This window comes from Chinchilla lanigera, unplaced genomic scaffold (genome assembly GCF_000276665.1).
Source record: "Chinchilla lanigera isolate Chin_1 unplaced genomic scaffold, ChiLan1.0 scaffold00118, whole genome shotgun sequence".
NCBI classification, from domain to species: Eukaryota; Metazoa; Chordata; class Mammalia; order Rodentia; family Chinchillidae; genus Chinchilla; species Chinchilla lanigera.
The window spans coordinates 4,464,277-4,487,125 of record NW_004955519.1 but is presented as its reverse complement, the minus strand read 5'-3'; the positions used below and the strand labels follow the sequence as shown (position 1 = coordinate 4,487,125).

General features: G+C 39.7%; 2 protein-coding genes across 8 annotated transcripts in view; one reads left to right on the top strand and one right to left on the bottom strand.

The window, feature by feature from the left end:
* Positions 1 to 1,156: 1,156 nt before the first annotated feature.
* Trappc2 (trafficking protein particle complex 2) lies at positions 1,157 to 16,220 on the bottom strand. Its single transcript, XM_005409200.2, has 5 exons — positions 16,115 to 16,220; positions 7,380 to 7,491; positions 3,936 to 4,080; positions 3,525 to 3,610; positions 1,157 to 2,258 (listed from the first exon to the last, which is right to left on the bottom strand). Exons 2-5 carry the CDS (start codon positions 7,470 to 7,472, stop codon positions 2,160 to 2,162), a joined length of 423 nt encoding a protein of 140 aa, XP_005409257.1. The 5' UTR covers positions 7,473 to 7,491; positions 16,115 to 16,220; the 3' UTR covers positions 1,157 to 2,159.
* Positions 16,221 to 16,283: 63 nt separating this feature from the next.
* Positions 16,284 to 22,849, top strand: part of Ofd1 (oral-facial-digital syndrome 1) — a 37,096-nt gene continuing 30,530 nt past the window's right edge. For 4 of the 7 annotated variants that reach the window (XM_013506985.1, XM_005409202.2, XM_013506986.1 and 1 more), the window contains exons 1-5: positions 16,287 to 16,669; positions 16,844 to 16,939; positions 19,054 to 19,254; positions 21,033 to 21,101; positions 21,186 to 21,216. In XM_013506985.1, the coding sequence (XP_013362439.1) occupies positions 16,661 to 16,669; positions 16,844 to 16,939; positions 19,054 to 19,254; positions 21,033 to 21,101; positions 21,186 to 21,216 (406 nt within the window). In that variant the 5' untranslated portion in view covers positions 16,287 to 16,660. Of the gene's footprint in view, positions 16,670 to 16,843; positions 16,940 to 18,762; positions 18,864 to 19,053; positions 19,255 to 19,933; positions 20,168 to 21,032; positions 21,102 to 21,185; positions 21,217 to 22,849 lie in introns of those variants that run through there. The other 3 variants (XM_013506989.1, XM_013506987.1, XM_013506988.1) reach the window with 3 other exon arrangements.

The following is a 22,849-nucleotide window of genomic DNA, read 5'->3' as shown; positions in this document are numbered from 1 at the left end:
TAGTTAGAAGCCTCGCTGCTGTTACTCGCCTTAAAAGAAAACCTTCTTCGATTTCTATACAGATCTAAGTTTTCACTTTAGTATTACAACACCATGATGCAAGTTCTCTCACAGTGTGTCTTGTAAGGTGCTACAGTGTTACGTAGAAAAATAGAGCGGGGCAGTACCCACTGAAAGGTAGTGTGGACACTGAATGGTTTCTGGGATGTTACAGACTGTCCATTAGGAAGTGCTCAAATGATGGAGAAATTGAGAGCATGAGGGTAGCAGAGATGGGTAGTACCTACACACAAAAACATGCAGGCTGAACGAAGCAGCGGAGGAGAAGTCCAGCTATAGAGGGGACAAACCCACATTTGTACACTTTACCTGGATCACTTTTGGAGTGCTGATGTTATTATAAATCTTGTGCTGACATGCATGCACTTAATGTAGCCTGATTTTGTTAGGACTGATTTTACCCCATTGCTCTTACACTCTAGAATGTTCAAGGACATCACCTACCAGATCCAAGATTTACCAGCTTCACTTTCCTAATGCTCAGGTCCTGGTTCCATCCTGTCAGCCTCCATGCTTTCTCCACACTTCTGTGTTTGGAATGCTGCATCCCTGGGTGGCCCCACCTCTAAGGTGCCGTTCCTTGCTGGATTCCCCCAAGCTCCTTCAGTGATGCAGTTACGTGTGGAAATTGGCATTTAGCGTTGGTCATTTACTCACAAAGTGTATGTGTTCCTAGCTCCTGTCTCACCCTCACAAGCCTAGAGTAAAGGAAGGCTATTTGCAGTGTATCACTGTCACGAACCTGAGCTGGAGCCTGAACCCAAGGCTCCTCACCCATATGGCTTCCTGCAGTAACATGCTACTGCTCCTGGCTGGCTCCCATTACAGCCCTCAGGGTTATATGCTCATTGAAGGAGGGGCAAATTGTATACCACAAATACATGTTTGGATCTCTCACATCATCGTGGCTGTAATTATTCCCAGACTTCTACACGAGTATCTGTCTTCCCTGTTCCTAAAACTCTGGCACATAGCTGGAGGTGAAATGAGCTGTCTAATGGGTTAAGGTATGTTTGCAGACGTTTAATGGGGGAAACAGACTGAAACTATGGTGGTGTTGCGCAGCACTTTAAAATTGGATATCAGACTACCACAATTTTGGACAAACATCTTTATTTAAGAAATCAAATAAATAAGACTAAAAACTGATGGCACCAACTACATGCAAGGATATAGGACCAAGCTTAGAATTATTTGCTCAAAAGCCATTCAGAACAGAACAAAATTCTTCAAGTGCTCATAAAAAGCACAGAAAATATCTGGTTGTATTACTTAGTTTTCCATAGATATTCATAATTTTACATTGAATTCACACACTTAGTATAGTACAGAAGAGACAACTACTGGCCTCCTTTAACGTACAGCTAAAAAGCCAAGTGCAAATGTTAATGTAATGCAAACTTTTCTTTAATAATAGTTCTTAAATTGCATTACAACTTTTTACAAGTACAGATAGAAATCGGTTTACTCAAGTCCCAGTTCACTTTCTGAAAGGAAATACAAGAACATACAGTGACAGAGGCAACATATTTCACCATGTAACTGTGGTCCACTGTACACATGCGGCTCCAGGATCCTAAAATTATAGCAGTGATTACCACTATTCTCAGTCTCTGATAGAAGCAGGTATACAACATTTAGACTGTAAAAGTGTCTTGCTTCAGCTTGTTAGGTAGTGCTGTGTTTATGTTTATAGTATATCTCCAAATGCACAAATAAGTCATTGTATGTGCAATCAATTTCACTTCCTTCTGCACATCGTTTAGTTTTAAATCTGTCTACCAAATCTTGACTATGACATTTGTTTTTTGACTTACTATATCAACGTCAAACTATCTGAATAAGGACAGTCAAAAACTTCTCAAATATTTCAAAATTATTGATAAAGAACTCTATAAATAATACTTCACAAGCAAATACTACTGATAACTAAGATGAAACAGAATGTACTATTTTTAAATTGTAAAAGAAGTTCTACTACATTTTGATAAACTGAGACAAGTAAAAGTTTTCTAGGCTATTTAATCAAGTTACTTACAAGGTACACATTCCTGAGCATATACCATTGTGACACTGTTTATTTTAAAATTTTTCTGCATTCAGCTTAAAAGGTGTTTCTTCCCAAGGAACTGAACTTTTCTGTCAAATGCGCTTGATCGAATAGGAGAGTTGGGTTCATAAAATGGATTCATTGCAAACTAGGAAAGAAGAAGGTGTTAGTGAGCTTGTCAAAGCAAAAAGAGTGAAAACTCGTAGGTCTTGAAATTATTTTAAACTTTTAAATTAAAAATCAAAGACATTCAAAACAAAAAACTGAGCACTACATTTTGAAGAGTCATTGTGTGTATCTTCCATTGTTAAACACTGTTTCCTTAAGGAAAGTTTTGTGTTGGTGTTTTAGTTTTGAGAACTGTCTGTAGCAAAACTAATGGTAGTAGGGTAGGTATTATTGTCTGAGTAAATTAAAGTAACTTCCTGGATTCAACCTGTGTGTGAGACACGGTACTAATCTACTTGTATTTGTTATAAACACATGGGCTGATCTGTAAGGCACTGTGGAGTACATAAACTCAGAAAAAGTCTGCCATATATTCAGCGTTAAGAAAGATTTACACTTGTGCAGTAGTTTTTAAATCAGGTCTTTAAATATCCTCGTTTAACAGAAAGCTAAATAATCAGTTCCTTATCTAAAGTAGTAAGTGCATCATAACAGATGTGAGAAAAATTAATATTAAATGGAATTACTAAGGAGGAATGGAATTACCGATTTTTACATCTCAATTACTTGATATTTTCCATCTTTAAAGAGAGTTAAACATTCTTATTTGGAACCTTTGACTAGAAATGTTGGCTTTTCAATTTTATTACTGTGCTGATATGTAAGAAATCCTGCCCAGATATAGAACATATTTAAGAACAAACTGTTATTAGCATTGTACATTAACCCTGACATCATGTTACTATTTTATTTCTCACTTCACTATCAAATGTAGGTGCACTATTCTCCTTGGATAACTACTTCATGATGTAAGAATCATCACTTCTTGCCAGTTTATGATCTGCATCCATTGCATTGTAACTTATTTGTAAATGAGATAGAAACATTTTAGATATAAAGCAAATTTCCTTTATGTAGGCTGTTTCCTTGCTCTCCTGAGGGTTCCCCAACTCAGTGATATGCAGCAAAAGAGGAAGAATGGCACTGATTTCCCTTCACAATCATTTAAAAACATCTACCAGAAAAAACAAAAAAACATCTACCCTGGGTGGTTTTCCTGACTACATGTTAGCGGTGAAGACCTGCTTGCTGAGAAAGTTGGCAGAGCTAGCTCTGATTTGCTGAAAGCTAATCTGAAATGAAAACTATCCAGCGTAAGGGAGTTACTTAAACAGGCCAGTTTCCTGTCAAAGCTAGAATTCTTTTTTTATAACTAGATTTTAAAAAATTATAGGACATACCATACCTTTATATACAAATCATAAACATCAGTAAAGAAGTTCTTTATTCCATCTTCTTGCCTTACATCGTGAAGCATAATAAATCTCATATGTGGAATAATTAAGGTATAATCTATTAAAACTGAAAAGCTATCAGTTGACACTCTATTCTTTGTCAGTCACATGCACTGTATTTTGCAATGGAAAAGTTGAACACAAACTGGGTTTAAAATCAACTTAGCTTTATCATAAAGAGAGTATAACCCTTTTAAAGTTAGGAAATAGATATAAAAATAGCCCTACAAATGGAAAGTTTGACATTTTTACCCGACTCCTTGACATCTATAGCTTCAGAACCTGGCCATCTGTGTTCCATATTCTTGTAAGTCTGTTCACCCACCTTTAGTTAAATATCTTTACTAATAAGGTAAGGATATGACCGGCAGTGACAAATGCTGACACAAACCATTCATTAAATTTGTCCACAGTTTTCAAGTACATGTTGTTTGAAAGCCACATGTTTTCATCCACAAGGTCGAGTGCAGCGTGAGCAATGAATTGATTCAGATGACGATGATCATCCTAGATGACAGACAGCAGCAACAGATTAACATTTCTATGTAGCATCAGGAATGCCAACCATTCATTCTGTAAATTCTATATGTGGTTTTGTCACGAGGGCAAAACATTACTTGCTTTTACTTCACTTATCATCAGGAGACATAAAAACCTCTGGTTTCCTACAGTTCTCACATTTTACTCTGATACCTAAAACTAAATAAGAACAGAAATAACCGGTTAATAACTATGCTCCAGAAAGTACACAGAAAATTATATTTTTAGTGTTAACAAGAAGATAGTTATCAAATTCTGTAACCATTTAAGTATGTGAAAACAGAGTACTACATTTAAAATGACATATACACACACACACACACACACACACAAGGAAAAGTACATCCTGCTTTTGAGAAGCTCATATCTTACTAGAGAAGGAAGATATAAACTATGTGTCAGTGGTTGTCGATTCAGGAGAGCACCCTAGGGAGCCCAGGCCCAAGGAGGCGGTGAAGGAAAGCTGTAGAGGAGTAGTGCCAGGCACTGGGCTGCACTGGCCAGAGGAAGCAGGGAGGGTCAGATTTCCGAGCAGTGGCACCAGAGACGCAAGCAGCAGAGACAAATGATGGCTGCATAGAGGCCTCTTTCAGGTAAGTGGAGCTTATACCACAGGGATCTGGGGTTGGCGCAAGGCTACCCTCAGCTCCACCTGTGAGCAGTCATCTACGTCAGCAGGGGACAGTCCTGTTAGAACTGGGAATGTCCTTGTGCTAGGGTGATATGGCTTAACTGGAAGATAGGACTGATCCACCATAATATAGAGAAGAAATTTAGAACTTAGAACACAGTCTTACCCCTATGGAATTCTCTCTTCTCCTACTTTTACAGTGCTGAGGACTGAAACCATAGCCTCAGAAGGGCTAGGCAAGTGCTCTACCACTTGATCTATATCCCCAGCCCAGAATTCTTATTTTCAAAATGTACTTTCAGTGAGTACCTGTTATGGATTGAACTATGCCCTCCCCCAAATTCACAGGCTGAAGTCCCAAGCCCCAAAGCTTCAGAATGTGGCCTTAGAGAGGGTCACTGCAGATGTGGTTACTTATGCTGGGCCTCTAACCCAATATGACTGATGTACTTATAAAAACAGGAGCTCTGGAGACTGACGCACATAGGGAGAATGCCATGTGTTACAATTGCCACAAGCCATGAATTACCAATAGCTACGAGAGAGGCCCAGAATGAACCCTTTCTTGGTGCCTTCAGAGGGAACATGGCCCTGCTGACACCTTGACTTCAGACTTCTACCCTTGTTATGGTTTCATTCTAGATGCGCCCCGCCCCCCGCCTCCAAACCTATGCAGTCATAGGTGAGACTTTACGGAGGTGGCAGGATCTGGAGTGTGTGATGCTGGGGTCAAGGGTGTGTGATTACTAAATCAGTCCACTGATTGGTTTGCCACAGTTCTGGGCAGGATAAGGCTGCTCCATCCTGAATGTGAGTGTTATCTGACCTAAGGGTGAGTAGCCTGGATAAGATATAAGGGGCAGAAAGAAAGTTTTGGGTCTTCTGTCACTTACTGCTTGCTGCCTTCTGCCTGCCCTGCTTTGCCATGGACTGTTTCTCCTCTGCCATGCCCTCTGCCATGCCACTCTGCCTTGGAGCCAGCTGATTATGGACTGAAGCCTTCACATCCTGGGGGCTAAATAAACCTTTCCTCCTTTAACTTTTGGTGCTGGGTATTTTGTCTCAGCAATGAGAAAAAATAACTAAGACAACCTCCTAGGTCTGTAAGAATAAATTTTTTGTTTCAAGCCACTCAGGTTTTGGTACAGGAAACCAGCACAACCTTCTTCCTGAGGAGTTTGTTCCCATGACTGGGCTGGAGGGAGGCTGCTAGTTGCCCTAGGATCCCTCATATGGCTAAGTATGTTTACTTCACTCATGTCACCATGGCAAACTAACTGAATCCTTACAGAAAAGGGATGTATTTTGTCCCTAGCTCCCAGCAGTACTTTCCATGACTTTACAATGATCACTCTTGAAAGGGAGGGAAGCAGAAGTGAAAAGAATGTATTATGTACATGTACCCACCCTGACGAGGAATGTTTCACTATGTTGTGCAAACATGTACTAATAAAAATTTTTTCAAAAGACTAAAAAGTGATCAGTTCTGAAAGACTGGGCGCAAACAGTAGAAATACTTTAAGAAGGTGAGCCGTACCAGGAAAGAGAACTAAAACCAAGTCCAGTGATTGTTTTTATACGTGCTGTTTTGTCTACCATCAGCCTACTGTAGTGCACAGAAACTGTACACAAGTAGTAATGTCCCATGAAGCAATTAGTGCTACAGAAATACCTCAAAACAAAGTTTTAATGAGAAGCCGTACTCTCATAAGAATACAGGAAAATTATATAGCAACAACAATTGGTAGAATACCTTAGACAAGAGTATTGCACTTTGGTGATAAGAAGTGAACATTTGCAGAGCATATTACACTTAAGATTGTGCATTATGACTAATTTACAAAACCAACCCCTTGTCTTAAAGGACATTAAAGCCTATTTGTCGAGGCTGGGAGAGACACAGCATACTTGTCAGCAACTTACTAGGCATGCGGACTAGTACAAACAGATGGGAGGGACTGATTCTATGACTGTTTACTCTGAATGGCAGTTAACGCCCCTGAACAAAGCTCATTTCTCTGAAACCACTCCAGGCAATCAGAAAGTTGGGGGCTTCACCTCTGGGGCTACCTTCAGAGTTCCTTGAGCACAGCGAGGGTGTCACTGGGGAGGAGGCCATGCAGACGTCATCCAGCCAGGCAGTGCTACAGAAGTCACTGGAAACCAAGGGCTGAAGACCTAGTGGCACCAGGACAATATGAGAGTCTCTTTTAATCCTCTCAGCTATAAAGTGATCTACTATGTCCATACCCATGAAAAGTGCGATTCATTAAAACAGAACGGACATCCGTGGCTTGTCAAGGCCACAATGATTGTTCTTCCACACTCACTAAAGGTAGATGATGTGTCCATGTATGGAAGAGCATTTCCTAGTGGGTGACACAGTGAACAGAACATCATGGGAAAGAGACCTGGGCATCACGCTAGTCTAAGTACGTGCTGAATTAAAGGCCACATAAACAACCTCATAGGCATTCCTTGGCTAGCTTCTATCAGTCTGCGAGACTCCAGAGAGCCTCATTTAATGGTGGTGGACTTCAGTTGCCGCATCTATCCAGATCTTCCAGGTCTAATGTCATAGCACATCATTACATCAGTGTAAAAATTCTTATGTAATTTAAGATTTCATACGTACTTTGGATTCTGCTTTCCCAGCTGGCAAAAATTCCATTTCAAAAACTGGATTATCGTGGTGGCCAACGATTACAAAGTAGAAGCTTCCAGACATTGTCTTAAATGTATGGCTCCTAATAAATGAAAAGCAATACACATTTTTAGTATTCAATACTGAAATCCAAACATGATTAACATAAAGTCCAGAATCCTTTGTTTCTTAGCTTACATTTGGCTTGTTTTCCAGTATAACTATGATAGACATACAACTTCCAGACTATTCAAGTTAGACACCTGGGATGCATCCTATAGAATTCAATGTACCATATCTACAGAGAGAACCGGAGAACCTCTACTATAAAATAAAAATGACAACATTCTCATGACCTAAAAATTCAGGCCAGTCAGCTCAAGAGTCCCTATGTGTCTCATGGAGTAACCCAGGCTTAATTTGGACTGGACTGGTTAGTATTAACATTAACACCCAGAAAGGTGAATAGAGAGTATTGGTTAGTTAAGTGCAATTGAAAGTGGAAAAGGCAAAGGAAATAATTAACTTGTCTCAAAAAGGCATCATTCAGAGAAAGCTAATACAACTGTATTATTATATGCTTCTAAGAGGCATCATTCAGAGAAAGCTAATACAACTGTACACATATCATTTACACAGGAGACTCTGTAGCATTTATCTACAGATTGTGTACTATATTCCTCTTCTTTCTACCTGAAGGATGTGTGCTGGAATTTAAATGCCTACCCATGCAAGAGCCTGTGATACGACTCTTTATACACCTGAAAGTAAGGAGGTTTATGGTCTAGAAAAGAAAAAATGGATGAAATAATAGAAAAAGATATTCTGAGATGCTGAAAGGTCTTAGAAATAAGTGTTATCAGGTTGACCAAAGAAAAATACTATAAGAAACTTAGAGAAAAAAATTAGTGATTACATGGCTTTTAATATAGATCATCCAAAAGCTGGACTGGTAGATGGATGGGTGGATGGACACACAGATAAATAGAAAAATGGATGATGGCTGGGCAGGAGGGGATGGATGGATTTACACATGTGTACATTTTTACCACAGGGGCTTTGGAGTCAGACAAAGTTAGGTTCAAGTATAGCTCTGTTTCTTAGTAGCAATGTGACCATCTTAATCTCATGATGTCTGTTTCCTCAGCTGCACAAAAGATAACATTGTAGCAACTTTTGTGATATACTCATGAAAATTCCACAGTCTAATGCCTGCAAAGCATGAAAATCTAATGCATGGTGCCTAGCTCACAGTAAGTGTTCAATAAATGTTATTAGAATAACATGGAAAAGCTTGTGCATACCAGGATGTGGCAGCTAGTAACTTGTCAACATGGAGTAGGAATCTAGTTAACTGGTAGTGTCTAGTCAGCCTCCTGGACACCTGATGTGGGTCGAACCCAAGATTCACCAAGCCTCATTGGGCCTTCTGCTGATTTACTCAGAACCTACAGCATAATCAGAAGACATCTGTTTCTTAAAGAGTAAAACATTTTGTAAAGGGAAATTAGGCCACATCTGGCACTTTCAGCTCAAATTAGAAGGCTATGACTGGAAGAAAAGGCAGCTAGGAGACTCTTGGCATGATGAATAGGATTTATTTGGAGCAGAGGTCAGCACACTGTAGAGTGCAGGCTAAATCTAGCCTCATACATCCTCCTTACTATCTAAAGGCTGCTCTCGCTCTTCAATGGAAGAGCTAAGCAGCTGCAACAGAGGCCATCTGGCCCACAAAGCCAAGAATATTTACTATCTAAGCCTATACAGAAAAAGTTTGTCTCTGTTTATCGGGAAAGATAAGTAAAACTACTTACTATCTAAGCTCATGCAGAAAAAGTTTGTCTCTGTTTATGGGGAAAGATAAGTAAAACTGGATAACAAAGACAAGCAAGAATATATTAAAACTATGCAAAACTAGGAGAAGTTGTAATAATTCTCCAGAGAAAGTGAGGTAAAGAGGAAAGGGAACGTGAAATGTGAACCAAGTAAACGATGATATGAATTCTTACTGGAATGGGCTTTAGATCCGCAGCTGGCCAAGGGAAGGGCTTATTTTCTTCAGCACATTTAAGCAGCAGCACAAGAGGAAAAATAAAAACCCAAGCAGCACAAAGAAATATATGTATAAGGAAGTCAACTTACGTTCATCCCCACACACGTGCTCCTTTATGGAATCAACGCATGGGAGAGAAGCATAGTGCTTAAGTATAGCATAAAGAGGAACAGAAAGGGATCTGAAAGATGCATGAAAGTTCGGTTACAAACTACCCAGCTGGGCAAATGAGACAGAGACTTCTTTATATACGTTCTGTCCTTGACTTAAGGTGCAAATAATTTGATTTTGTAAGCAGCTCAAGAAGCTAGAAGGCTTATAACTCTCCATTCAATTCTGCCAAGGGAAATATGACAGGTAAAGTGGAAGAACTTAAAATCCTGGGACAAAAGAACCCCACTGTCTCAGGAAGATAATGCTTTCAGTCATTTAGCAGCTACGTGCAGGCTTATGAGAGCCACCTCTGCTACCCACCAAACTGAACTTTCTGCAGCAATGGGAATGTTCGCCAACTGTGCTGTCTGGAGTGGGAGCCAGTAAACATTTAAAATGTGGCTAATGTGAATGCAAAACAGAATCTTTTAGTTAATTTTACTTTAAACATAAACAGCTGTATGTGGATAGTGGGTACAATATGGGACAGCTCAACTCTAGATAAATGATTCCTAATTCCTTACAAACCAAGTTAGTACTTAGAATTCCAATATATAAAATGAATGATACAAATAAAGGACTGTTATGATTAAAGTACCAATGTTTGCATAGGTGTACATATTTGTGTCTGCTTAATTTTCCCACTGCTTTAAATAGAGGGTGCCGAAGCATCCCGTGGAAGGCTGGCCTAAGAGTGTTGAGGAGGCAGCCACACAGAACTTGGCAATAGATTAAACTAGGAAATTGAGAAAGAGAAGAATCTAGGATGGTTTCTAAATGCCTAGTTTAGGTGGCCATGTTGAATAGTGCCTCCTCTTGAGATGTCCATGTCCTCATCTCTGGAACCATTGAGCATGTTACGGTTCCTTGCAGAGAGAAATTAAGGTTACAGATGGAATAAAGATGATCTTAAAATAGAGAGATTAAGCTGGATGTGGCAGCACATGCCTGTAATAATCCCAGCACTCTGGGAGGCTGAGGCAGGAAGATAGTGAGTTTGAGCCCAACCTAAGCTGCATGGTGAGTGTAATGCCGGCCTGAGCTACATGGCAAGTTCAAAGCCAGCCTGGAACACAGCGAGACCCTGTCCCAAAAAAGGGTAGAGGGAAGTTATACTGGATCACCCAGTTGGGCTCAGTGGAACCACAAGCACTCTTAAAGTGGAAGAAGGAGGCAAAGGAGCAAAGTCAGAGGGAGAAATGGGTATAGAAGGACAGTTACAGAGATGCAACGTCGATAGCTCTGAAATCAAAGGGGTCACAGTCAAGGAATGCAGGTGGCTTCTTGAAGCAGGAAAACAGAAGAAAGTATTCTTCCCAGAGCCTCCAAAAGAAGCACAACCCTGCTGACACCTTCATTTTAGCCCAGCGAGATCCATGCCAGATTTCTATCCACAGAACACTAAGGTATCTGTGCTGCATTCAGCCACTGGAGCTGTAGCAATTTATTAAGGCAGCAGTAGGAATCTCGCACACATGATAAAGCTGAAAAACCTGTAGATTGAGAAGAAAGTAAGAAAACATTCAAGGCAGTGTCAGTACATGGGTAGAAGACACATTCTGCGAAGAGAGTGGGAACTAAAGGGAGTTTCTTTGCCAGGGGCAGGGTTTTCAAAGCACAAGGCAGACATCGGGGGTGGCCGCAGCACATTAATGTGAGGATAACCACCGCAATGTGAGGATGTCGGTGTGAAGAACAAGGGCACGTAATGCTTGCAGAATGGAACTGCAGACAGGGGCTGTAGCCTAGACAGTGATGTCCGTCAGCTGCTGCTGCCTGCGATGCTGGAATGAGAGGCAGGGTGAGGTTTTAGGAGCCTCCACACTAAAAGAACCTTCTGAAAGCTCCAGTGCTGAGGCCATAGGCCTCAGATAACTAAGGAGGACATGTGTGTTCAGGTGATCTACAGCACCTTCGTGGGAAGTTGCTTAAGTTTGTTAAGGTGCCTATGAAGAAATTCCCCACGAGAAGGACTGGATTAGGCGGCTGATGAGAAGGGAGCCAGGACTCTCACTTGTGACGGAAACAGCACCTGTCCCTGGTGGTTATGGCAGCTTGAGCTTTTTTTGAGAGGGAGATAACTTTAAAAAACAACTTGGTGATATGAGGCAATAGAGGACAGACAAACAATGTAGGAAGTCAGTCATTAACTAGTCATAAACATAAGAATGGGACCAGAAATCTCTGAGGTCAGCACCAGAGGGACAAAAGCCCACAAGGAACCAAAGTGTGTAAAACATCTTAAGAAAAACAAAACCCTTTCTAGGTTACAACCAGGAAAAAGCAGACAGGAGAAAGTTCAACTGCTTTAACCAGTTGGTACACACTGAAAGGTTCCTGTTAAAGGGAATGGCTTTCAAAAGCAAGCATAGAAACAACCAGGTTAGGCAGGACGCAAACATCAAGGCAGGTCCATTAAAAAATATCTGGGCATTTTGACAGATTCAGTGTTCAGGCCTTTGGATTAACAAATATGATTGTATATCTACTGTTGATTGACATGTGAGAAATCATAGGCAGAAAAGTGCCATGCCCTCAGAGACAGGTTAAGTAGTATTCCTATTTTCAGAAACAGAAAAACGGGTTCTTGTCTGTAACTGGGAATAAAGAGAAATATGTATTAAATACCTGTGGTTTTGGTCAGACATGCCAGGAGCTTCTATTATACATTAACTAATTTAATAGGAATCCCTGCAGGACACAGAGTAAGTTATTATGCATTCACATACTGAGAACAAGCCATGTCAAACTTACATCTTTTATTTAGGAAGGAAAATATGATAGAAAATATATCATATTTGGAGATATTTTGGTGTCTACCTAAGAACAAATTGCAGACCCGTAGCTAGCCTGGATGAATATGCACAGTTTTGCTTGACTGGTGCCCTTTATAAGAGCACATACACTGTTCGTCTTGTTAACTGTGGCATCCCCAGAGCTACAACAATGCCAGGGGTCCAGTAAGCACTCATTATTTGCCGGAGAAGGGACCATTCATAGCTTACTTGTGCGTTAATACCTAAAGAAATGGAACGTTCTATGTCAGTTTATGGCCCAGGGTCTCTAGGGAGCCTCTGAGGTTGACTTTAACCTAGTCCAGATCAGCATTTAAGTCTATAACTTGGATCAAGATAACTCTCCACATTCAAAGATAATGCTAAGGGTAGCTAATTTATTAGAAGGCATAAGTTAGGACTCAAAAAGATCTCTAGGGCTAAGAGGGTTAGATGAAATTAACAAGATGTAATTTAAGAGGATGAAAAAAGAGCCTGGTATTGAATTTTAAAAAAATCAAGAGGAAGAAAGAAACCTAGATTAAGAGTAATTCATCTGCACAAAGCCCAAAGTTTTAATTTACTGCAAGCTCATAAAGAGGCAGCAGTATGGTGGTCAAAAAAGCTAAAGTAATTCTAGGCTGCATTAAGGGAAAGAGATGTCCACACAAGGCTGGGAAAGTGCTGACATCCTCTTTACTAATAACACCACCTTTGAGGAAGTACTCAGTTCTGGGAACAACATTTTAAAAGGATCAATAACTCTAAAAAAATGTGTGAGTGCAGAGGGTGAGATCCAGCCTAGGGAATGCTCTAGAAACAAAACAGGAAGTAAAGAAACTAAGGATGTTTAAGGTAAGACAGAAAAAGACCATTTTGGTGGGGAGATATAGCACAATACTATTTTTAAATAGGCTGTTTTAATAGAAAAGCGATTTGACTAGGGATGGCAAAAGGCTTCTTTTATTTGCCAATTCTTATCACCTCGCAGCAAATGCCAGGAACTGGTGCTGAGAAAGAATCTGAAGTCAGTGCAGTCAGCAGGAAATCACAGTGATCAATTATTCATGTCTGCTCGGGTTTGGGGGAGTACAGGCCCCATATGAGGGTCAACTCTGTATTTGGTAGTTTTGCTAACTTTGCACTCTTCTCTTCTCAACAAGCCAAGCTCAGGGCTGCTCATCTGAAATTACCAGGAAGCCAAAAATGAGTAAGGGGCAGGCAGAGGACCACTACCACCAGAGTGGGAGAATGAACTCAAAGAACTTAAAAGTTTCCAACCCTTAGCAATTGTAAGTTGCAGGCAAATACAAGACAAAACTCACGAACTGCAGTTCCAAAGCCATCCATTTTTTAATAGCAAAACTCTTTATAGCCTTTCAAAAGGGACTTCTAGAAAATTGCCCTGTGCTCTCGACAGCAGTCAGTGGTTTCTTTCAGTTGTTCCACAGGCCTGGGGCTGCCAGACTGAAGTGGTGTGGCATAAGATATGTCTATGTAAATGACAAGGAGCAGTATGAACACTATTGAAAGGTCTCTAATAGGAAAATTTCCTATTAATATTATAAGCAGTTCCCACTTTTGCCAAGTTTATGCTGGCTTTTGGGGAACATTTACTCTAATTCTATTCAACTTTGGGACCAAAGGTAGGGGTGGATGTGAGAGTGTCTTCAGGCACTGATGCTTTTTAAAAAATCAGTGGACTTTTTAACAGTATTTCCAACACTTTAATATTGTACTGAGCTATACCCTGCGTTCTCCCCTTTTGACAGGGTCTCCCTAAGTCTCTAAATTGCCCAGGCTGGGCTTGAATTTGAGATCCTCCCAGAGTGCTGGAATTAAACCACCACACCCTGCTTCATATTACCTTTCTAGAAAACTGTTTTCATCATTTCACTATTCTGCTCAAATGCCTTAATATTTCTCAGCTGCAGGTCATGTAGTACTACTCAAAACAGATTCTCATGTTGCTCCTTCAATCTTATTGCTCACCTCTGCTAGAGGTGACAGGTCTACTTATCGTTTCTCTGAAAATCACTTTAATTATAGCAGTGTTATACTTAGAGCGACTTTCCTTGGTTCTCTCTTTGTACTTGGACTGCTCTTCCTGATTGAGTGTCCAAACCTTACCCATCCTTTAAAGTCCAACAAAGTCTTTCTTCCACAATTATTTCCAGTAAAACCTAAGGTCCTTCTACATTATTGGTGGGAATATAATCTAGTACAACCACTATGGAAATCAGTGTGGAGATTCCTCAGAAAACTACAAACAGAAATTCCATTTGACCCAGCTATTCCCCTTCTAGGTATCTTTCCAAAAGAGTTAAAGACATCATATTACAGTGATACATGCATACCCATATTTATAGCAGTACAATTTATAAATCTTGGAAGTGGCCTACATGTCCATCAACAAATGAATGGATATAGAAAATGTGGTATTTATACACAATAGATGACTGCTCTGGCATAAAGAAGGATAAATTTGAGTCATTTGTAGGAAAATGGATGCACTTTGAGTCATAATGTTAAATGAAATAAATCAGACACACAAGCTTAAATATCGAATGACTTCTCTTACATGAGAAATCCAAACTATTAATAAATTACAGAGTAAAAAAAAGATAATAGGGAACAGGAAGATAGACCTTTTGCAAAAGGTGAAGATACCCAAGGCCAGAGGGAGAAGAGTAGAAGGGAAGAGGGATTGAAAAAGAATTACGACGTGGTATGAACATAAAAACCAACTTCCCACAACGAATGTAATCATTATGTGCTGCAAACACGGACTAAGAAAAAGAAAAAACCCGACAGGCTGGCCACCTCCTATGAAGTGTGCTACTCTTGCTGTCTCTGAAATACTTTAAACTTTTCACAGCCAGAGATCAAAACTTGTACTCTTCTTCAGGGCTGTGCACAAAGCTGACACTGACCCAATTCTGTCCTCATAGGTAGGGCTTAAGACACCTTATATCCCCAGCAGGCAACCCTGGAGTCAAACCAGAATTTCCACTGCCTCCAGAAGCGTCCTGACTTTTTAATTCCCTTGCTCACTTTCTCTTCTGCGATGTTCTCTTTTTTGTACACTATCTAAATCTTTCTAATCAAGGCACTGACAAGTCACACTTTTTTTTCACAGAGCTGGCATTGACCACTTCCATATTCAATTGCCTCTCCTTTTCCCAAACTCTTTGCCCTACCTACAATGCACCTGAATTCTTGTTCTATTTGCAGGCTGTAATGTTTTCATTATTGGTTCCGCAAGATTTCGCTCCCTTGCTTCCCAATTAGATTTAACTATCCTGGCGAACCGGCTCAAAAACTTTATCGTTCTCACAGCACACAAAAGTGAGTATTGTAAAGTTCGGTTCCGCCTCCCTGAGGACATGTGACAACGTCTGGAGGCAGTTTTGGTTTTCACAACAGCGCGCCTGGAAGCGCTGTGCATTAATAGATACAGACGGAGCATGCTGTTAACATGTTACAATGCACAGGACTAGACTACCTCCTACAACGAAGAATGTTCTGGTTAACAGTGCCACGGTAAAGAAACACTGTATTAGCTGAATGACTAGTGAAAACCAAGCCTCCCAAAGACGGACATCTGCAGGTCGAAACGGGGTGTGGCTCGGCCAGGTAGGGCTGGCCAGGATTGAGGTAGAAGGCCAATGTCCGCGTCACGCGGGACCTAGGACGTCCCCCAGAGACTCAGAGCGCCTGCCCTCCCCCCTCCATCCAACCCCTACCTGTCTTGAGACGCAGACAAAGGAAACGCCCAGACAGTTCTTGGGTCTGAGACCCGCGCTTCACAGCTTCAGCCCTTACTCCAAGAGCAGGAATCGCGAGATAGCCTATGTGAATGAGCTATCGCGAGACGTGGGTGGAACTTGGGGTTCACGCTGCGCATGCGCCGTGGCAGTCTCGACAAAGGCGGCTACGCTCCTGCTGTCTCAGAGAGGGCCGGAATGGACTCTGACCGGAGGAAATTTACGGTCCTTCCTCGCTGCTGGGCTTTTCCCTTTGGTTCTCCGCCCTTGAGCTGCTGCCTTTGAGAGTCTCGCCCAGATCACGGCCTCGCCTACCCTGCAGAACCGCGGAGAGAGGGAGTGAGCGTCTTTACTAGAGTTCCAGTTCGAAGCGCTAGGCTGGAACGTCTGCTAGGCTGGAACGTTCTCCTCTGTTCCTCCGGGCCCCCGGATAAGGGCTCAGAAGGCAGGGATTCCTTCTCGGCTGGATTAGGCCTGGAATCGGGTCACAGCGGGGCAGGGTCGCGAGGAAGCGGAGACCTGGTAATGGCTCAGGTAGTTGCATTTGCCACTTTCCGGGACCCACGGGAGAGAAGTCTCTTGTTTACATCCGTTAGAGCTCTTTACCCGTATGGGCATCTTAGGGCTTCCCCTGCGGCCGCTGGCCTGTGTCCAGAAATTCACTTCCCCTCTGCCCTCCAGGTAACTCGAAACCATTTTCTCTTGCAGTCCATCATGCCTCCCAAGAATGTGTTGAGTCAAGATGAACTGCGCAAAAAACTATACCAGACGTTTAAGGAACGGGGTGTACTGGACACGTTAAAGGTATCAGATTTAGGCATATCTGTGCCATAGTTTTACAAGTGCAACTTGTGACAAATAGTCCACATTTGAATTTATCCAGAGCTGTGGTTTTAAAAGTAGGATGATGTATGGATTGTAGTGGCGATTCATACGTTTATATGGAAAATGTTGAGTTTGAGCCATCTTAAAAGAACCCATTCAAATAATAGATTTATGGAGCTGACATTAAGATAGGACTGATAACACATAATGAACACATTTTAGTAAGGTTAGATTTGTTTCATAAATCTGGTATGTCAGTTCCTCAATAAATAGGTGGTTTTGTAATACGTTTGAGGAAAGCCATTAACTCCATATAGAAAATATTAAGTGTACTGCTTACTATAGCACAGTTTGACACTTTTTTTTAAAAGACACAGTCTTGCTCTATAGTCCAGGCTGGCCTTGAACTCACTGTGGAGCCCAGCCTGGCCTCCCAACTTGCAGTGATCCCCCCTGCCTCAGCCTTCTGTGCTGCCACCACGCCCGGCAATAGAACAGTTTGAAGAATGACATTTTTTCCCTTAAAATATTTTGGGAAATAGCATTTATTATGGACAGCAGATAGGTATTAGTACATTTTATATTTTAACAAGAGTAGGATTAGCTCAGTTTGTTTACAATATACATTTCAAAAGTGTGAAGTAGGAAATAAGGAAAAGTAATCCTGATTGGTCCCACCCTCTTGCCCATTGTTTTGTAACCTCATAAAAACAGATTCGTCTGAAAAGTATAGAAAAGCAGACGGAGGAAAATGATGTCTAATTCAGCCACAGTTGGTAGAATGTCTGTATATCTTGTTTTAAATTATATGGTGAGCATTTTCTTGTTGCCTTAAATTTCTTGAAATCTTCCTTTTCAGTAGCAGTAGACTCATCTTTGGACATATGAGTAATTTAGGTTGCAGTTCCCTGTTGTTGAATGTTTAGTTTATATTCAAGTCTATACATAATCTTAGATTACACTTTTCATTTTTTGCTTAGCATAGATTAAATCACAGTATTGAGGCAAAGAACGTAAGCAATTTTTAAGGTTATTGATGTGTACATCTTGTTATAGAAAGATTGTATTAGTTTATGTTCCATCAGTTTAGGAATGTTTGTTTCACTCTTAATATTACTATCATTATACTTTTTAACTGTCTAAAATTGGAAAACCTGTTGTTTTAATATTTCATTCTTTTGCTTACTGATGAGGTTCACATCTTTTCTGTCAATTTGCTCATAGGGGCTGGGGATTTAGCTCAGCGGCAAAGCGCCTGCCTGGCAAGCGCAAGGTCGTGAGTTCGGTTCCTGGTACCGGAGAAAAACCAAAAAAAAAAAAAAAAAATTTGCTCTTGAGGTCCACCCAATTGTATATTTCCAAGTTATATGCAAAATAGATGACAACAAACATTCAGTAGTCCATTTAACTTAGGGGATTTTCTTAAGATCCAAATGGTTAATAATGCCAGTGCTATCACCTTGAGAAAATTACCTACTGGGAACCTAAATTTCATGATTTATAAGTTGTGAAAATATTATCATACTTAACGATGGCTTGAGATGTTAATATTCTATATACAAATACATTCTCTCTCTCTCTCTCTCTCTTTTTTTTTTTTTTGGTATTGAGGACTGAACCCAGGGCCTCCTTTGAGCTTACTAACTTCTCCCTTTTGAGAACCCAGTTTTACTTTGATCAGTGTGCCCAATAAACTGCTTTGACCCAACAGTATTTGCACAGCCTCCAGCAATCCACAGAGGTGTGATGTTATCCGACGTTCTCCTTTACTTGATTCCAATCACAAGCACCTGTGCTCTTAGGGAAGCAAAGTTAAGAATCCACAAGTGGTCTGGCTGAGTTCACCTGGGAGCTGAGAAGAGAAAGCTTTGGCCTGAAACCATTGGACTGCTTTTCTCACCAGGTCAGACAAATTGTACAGGGTTTAGCTCCTCACTTGTGGCCATGGAATTAGAACCATTCTGGAAATAAAAAATATTCCAGTGGAGACAAATCTGTATGTATCTCTAGTGAAGCAAACCTGAAAAATTTTTCCTCTTGTCTTCCCTCCTCTCTCTTTTATATTTTGCTTTGTTTTGTTTTGTTTTGCACAGATACAACTCAGAAACCAGCTAATCCGTGAATTGATGCACCCTGTATTGAGTGGAGTGCTTCAGCCTCAGTCCATCTCAGTGGAAGGGAGTACCCTCTTAATAGGCGCCTCGAACTCTATAGTGGCTGATCACTTACAGAGATGTGGCTATGAATATTCCCTTTCTGTTTTCTTTCCAGAAAGTGGTTTGGCAAAAGAGAAGGTAAAGTCTTTCTGCTTTTTAATTTTCTCTGCTTTTTAATTTTCTAGATAGTTTCTACCTCTCATAATTGTAATGTGCTACATAATAGCTAAGTGTCCCTTTTTTGTGTGTGGCGCTGTGGCTTGGACCCAAGGAGCTATATATCCCCAGCCCTGCTAAGTGTTTCTTGACTAGCTAGTTCCATTTCTTGTTCATCTGTGAATTCACGTTGTGTCTGTCTATAATACATAATGTAGTATCTTGTGTATTGTGACATCACAAATGAATACTGACTGTGATTGTTAATAATTCTTTTACATCTCAGTCTTTTAGAACTGGAGCTGATTTGCATTCCATGTAGGCTCATTAGTGTAGCAGTATCATTTCTATTGAATGTCACCTGTGAACTTGGCACCATGCTATGCAGAGTGTAGCATGGTGATTTGCCTAAGGTCACATAACTTGTAAGTGGTATAATTTGTAACTCTAGATCACTGAAATGCACTCTTTTTACTATACTGCAGTGTTTTCAGATTTCTCTACTTTGTAATTATATAAGAAAAGTAAAAGATGCATATTTTAAGAAAAGCTGTAAAATTCTCAAATATTAAAACATCTTTCATGTTTCATCCTTTTTCTGATTATTTTAACTGTATTTTCATCAATATATTAATCATACTTTATCATTTTAAAAGTGGATGTAGCAAATGTCCTTGTGGTTTGATTTTTTTTTAATGTAACATTTTTCTCAGAGCAGTTTTAGGTTCACAGCAGAATTAAGTGGAAAATACCAAGAGGTCCTGTATACCACCCACCCCACACGTGCACAGACCTCCTTACTCTCACCATTTCAACTCTGGATGATACATTTGCTGCCACTGATGAATCTACATTGACACATCTTTATCACTTGAAATTTATAGTTTACATCAAGGTTCGCTGTTGGTGTCATCCCTGACTTTTTACTCTTTATTTCATCTATAATAATCCAAAAGTTTCATATTCCAGTGCTTTAAGGAAATAAGAACGTTAGTATTTGAATGAAAGCTTGAAATTTAAACATGGTGTATTTGTTCATTAAGAGCTAAATTCTATTTATAAAATTAGGAATTCATTTTTAGTACATCATTCTCTAACTTTCTAATGATGCTTTATAATTTTGCTTAACATGTGATTAATTATATAATTATTATGGCAGTAATTAATCCAATTCATGCATTTAATGGTTTCTTTACATCGTTAAGTAGTAATTACAACATAAAGACCTGGAGTTCACTCACCTATTCATTGATTCATTAGATACTATATTTGAGTGTCATCTGAAAGGCATTAAGTATTCCATTATTTCTGTTAGGCATATCATCTTTGATGTTAAATATTTGGGGGTTAATTACATTATTTAAAAAAAATTTATCCTTTTACTATCAATATGTTTATTTTTGTTGTTGTTGTTGTTGTTGTTTTCCCTTTTGCCTTTTTGAGACAGGTTCTCGCTATGCAGTTCAGGTTGGCCTTGAGCTCACTTTGTAGCCCAGGCTGGTTTCGAACTTGCAACAGTCCTCCTGCCTCAGCCTCCCAAGTGCTGGGATTACAGTTGTGCACCACCACACCCGGGTCTCAATATGTTTATTGTAACTTATTTAACAGTGTGAGAAAGAACAACAATTTTGCATTAACAACATAGGTGTAATCCTCATTTAATCTGACGTATGATTCCTAATATCATGTTCAGAGAAGTATCCTAATTGATCATTGAAATATTGTTGTAAAAATATAGCTAATCCTTTTTTCCCCTTAAGGTATTTACTATGCAAGACCTATTACAACTCATTAAAATCAACCCCACATCCAGTCTCTACAAATCACTGGTAAGATTTAGTTTTTATAACCTGCTTTGATTTGTTCATTATAACTGAATACTTGAATAAATGTAAAATATTTTCTTTTAACAGATTTCCGGATTTGAAAAAGAAAACCAGAAAGGTAGGAACCTTCACCTTAGTGAAAGCTAGCAAAATTTTTGTATGTAGTTTTTCCTATGAAAGTATGAAGCTATTCAATTTTAAAGGGAGGGATAGGAAATTTAATTTGAACTAAATGATTTGATTTCCCTTGCTGACTATACCTCACCTTTTGAATGATAATATTTCATAGGTTCTGACAAATGTAGGTTATTTCTCCCAATCTTTTCTTCTTTTTATTAAGTCTTATATCAAGAGTGCTACTAATAGATTGAACAATATTCATTGTAAAAGTACTCATTGGGATATGTCCACACACACACACACGCACAAACTAATAACACTTGACCAAATATCTTTGTATCCTAGGTGTGCCCCTGAAATACAATATATAGAAAGTGAAATGTATTAATATTTATTTAAAGATTATCTTTTAGCAATAAGTTTTAAAAAATGTTTAAAGTGTGTATACACACCTACTCAATTGCCTTAGACTTGGCCTTGATAATAATCTTTCATAGAATCCATAGCTATAATGGTTGCCTGACCATACATTAGATTTGATGATGGGCTTTGTAGCATGAACATAAGCTGGCGACTTGCCTTTGGTGCATAGTTGATCTTTTGGTGTTTTTTGTTTGTTTGTTTGTTTTTCTTCCAGTACCAGGAATCGAACTCATGATCATGCATTTGCCAGGCAGGCACTTTGCCACTGAGCTAAATCCCCAGCCCCAATCTTTTGGTTTTTTAAAGTAATTTATACCTTGTGTTATGCTCCTTCTGTGTTGGTTTACTTTTGGATTTTTGTCTGTTGCCAACACCGCTGCCATCCCCACTAGGATGTTCTTTCCTTCAGAACTCATTCAGCAAAATGTTGAGTACCAACTTTTTTTTTTTTTTTTTTTGGTTTTGTTTTATTTTTGGGAGACATGGTTTGGCTATATAGTTCAGACTGACCTTGAACTCACTGTGTAGCCCAGGCTGGACTTGAACTCATGGCGATCCTTCTGCCTCAGAGTACTGGGATTACAGGTGTGTAGCACCACATCCCAATTGAGTAAAAATTTTCAACTAGCCATTAGCCTGTTGTTTAACTGCCAAGTCTCCTGGAGGTAATTTTTGATTGGATCGCAAGACATTCTAGGATGCCTGCAAAACAGATCATCCCAGCTAAAGTGTGGTAAGCATCCTATATTCTGGACGCTAAGGCAGTGTCATCCAGGTTAACTCTCTTTATGGTGAAGATGTTTAGTTTTGTGCTGTCACATGTGGTGGCCACTAACCTCACATAAGTATTGAGCACTTGAAATGTGGCTTGTGTGACTGAACAACTGAATTATTTTTATTTTAAAAATAAAAGGAAGAAAACATTAACAGACAGACAACCTTTTACAAAATAGCAAAAGAACAGTACGGACAATACGGAGTTACAAACAAAGTGGTAGGAAATTAACAATGCTTGTTGTATTACGTATTGATATCTTCAAAGTGGTTTCTCATGAAAACAGAGTCATGCAATATTGATCAATCAAGGACTCATTGACAGTTTCTTTCAGCAAAGAAATAGAAGACAGTAGAACAACTATGTTAACTATCCTGTATATACATACATACAAAATTTCTCCTTCTTTCCCTTCTCTTTTCCCACATCCCAG

Coding starts and splice junctions, on each gene's coding strand:
- Trappc2 (XM_005409200.2), bottom strand. CDS start 7,472: ATGTCTGGAAGCTTCTACTTTGTAATCGTTGGCCACCACGATAATCCA. Junction 3,611..3,935: donor AGCATTTGTCACTGCCGGTC/ATATCCTTACCT, acceptor TAATTATTCCAC/ATATGAGATTTATTATGCTT. Junction 2,259..3,524: donor TTTATGATTTGTATATAAAG/GTATGGTATGTC, acceptor CTTCTTTCCTAG/TTTGCAATGAATCCATTTTA.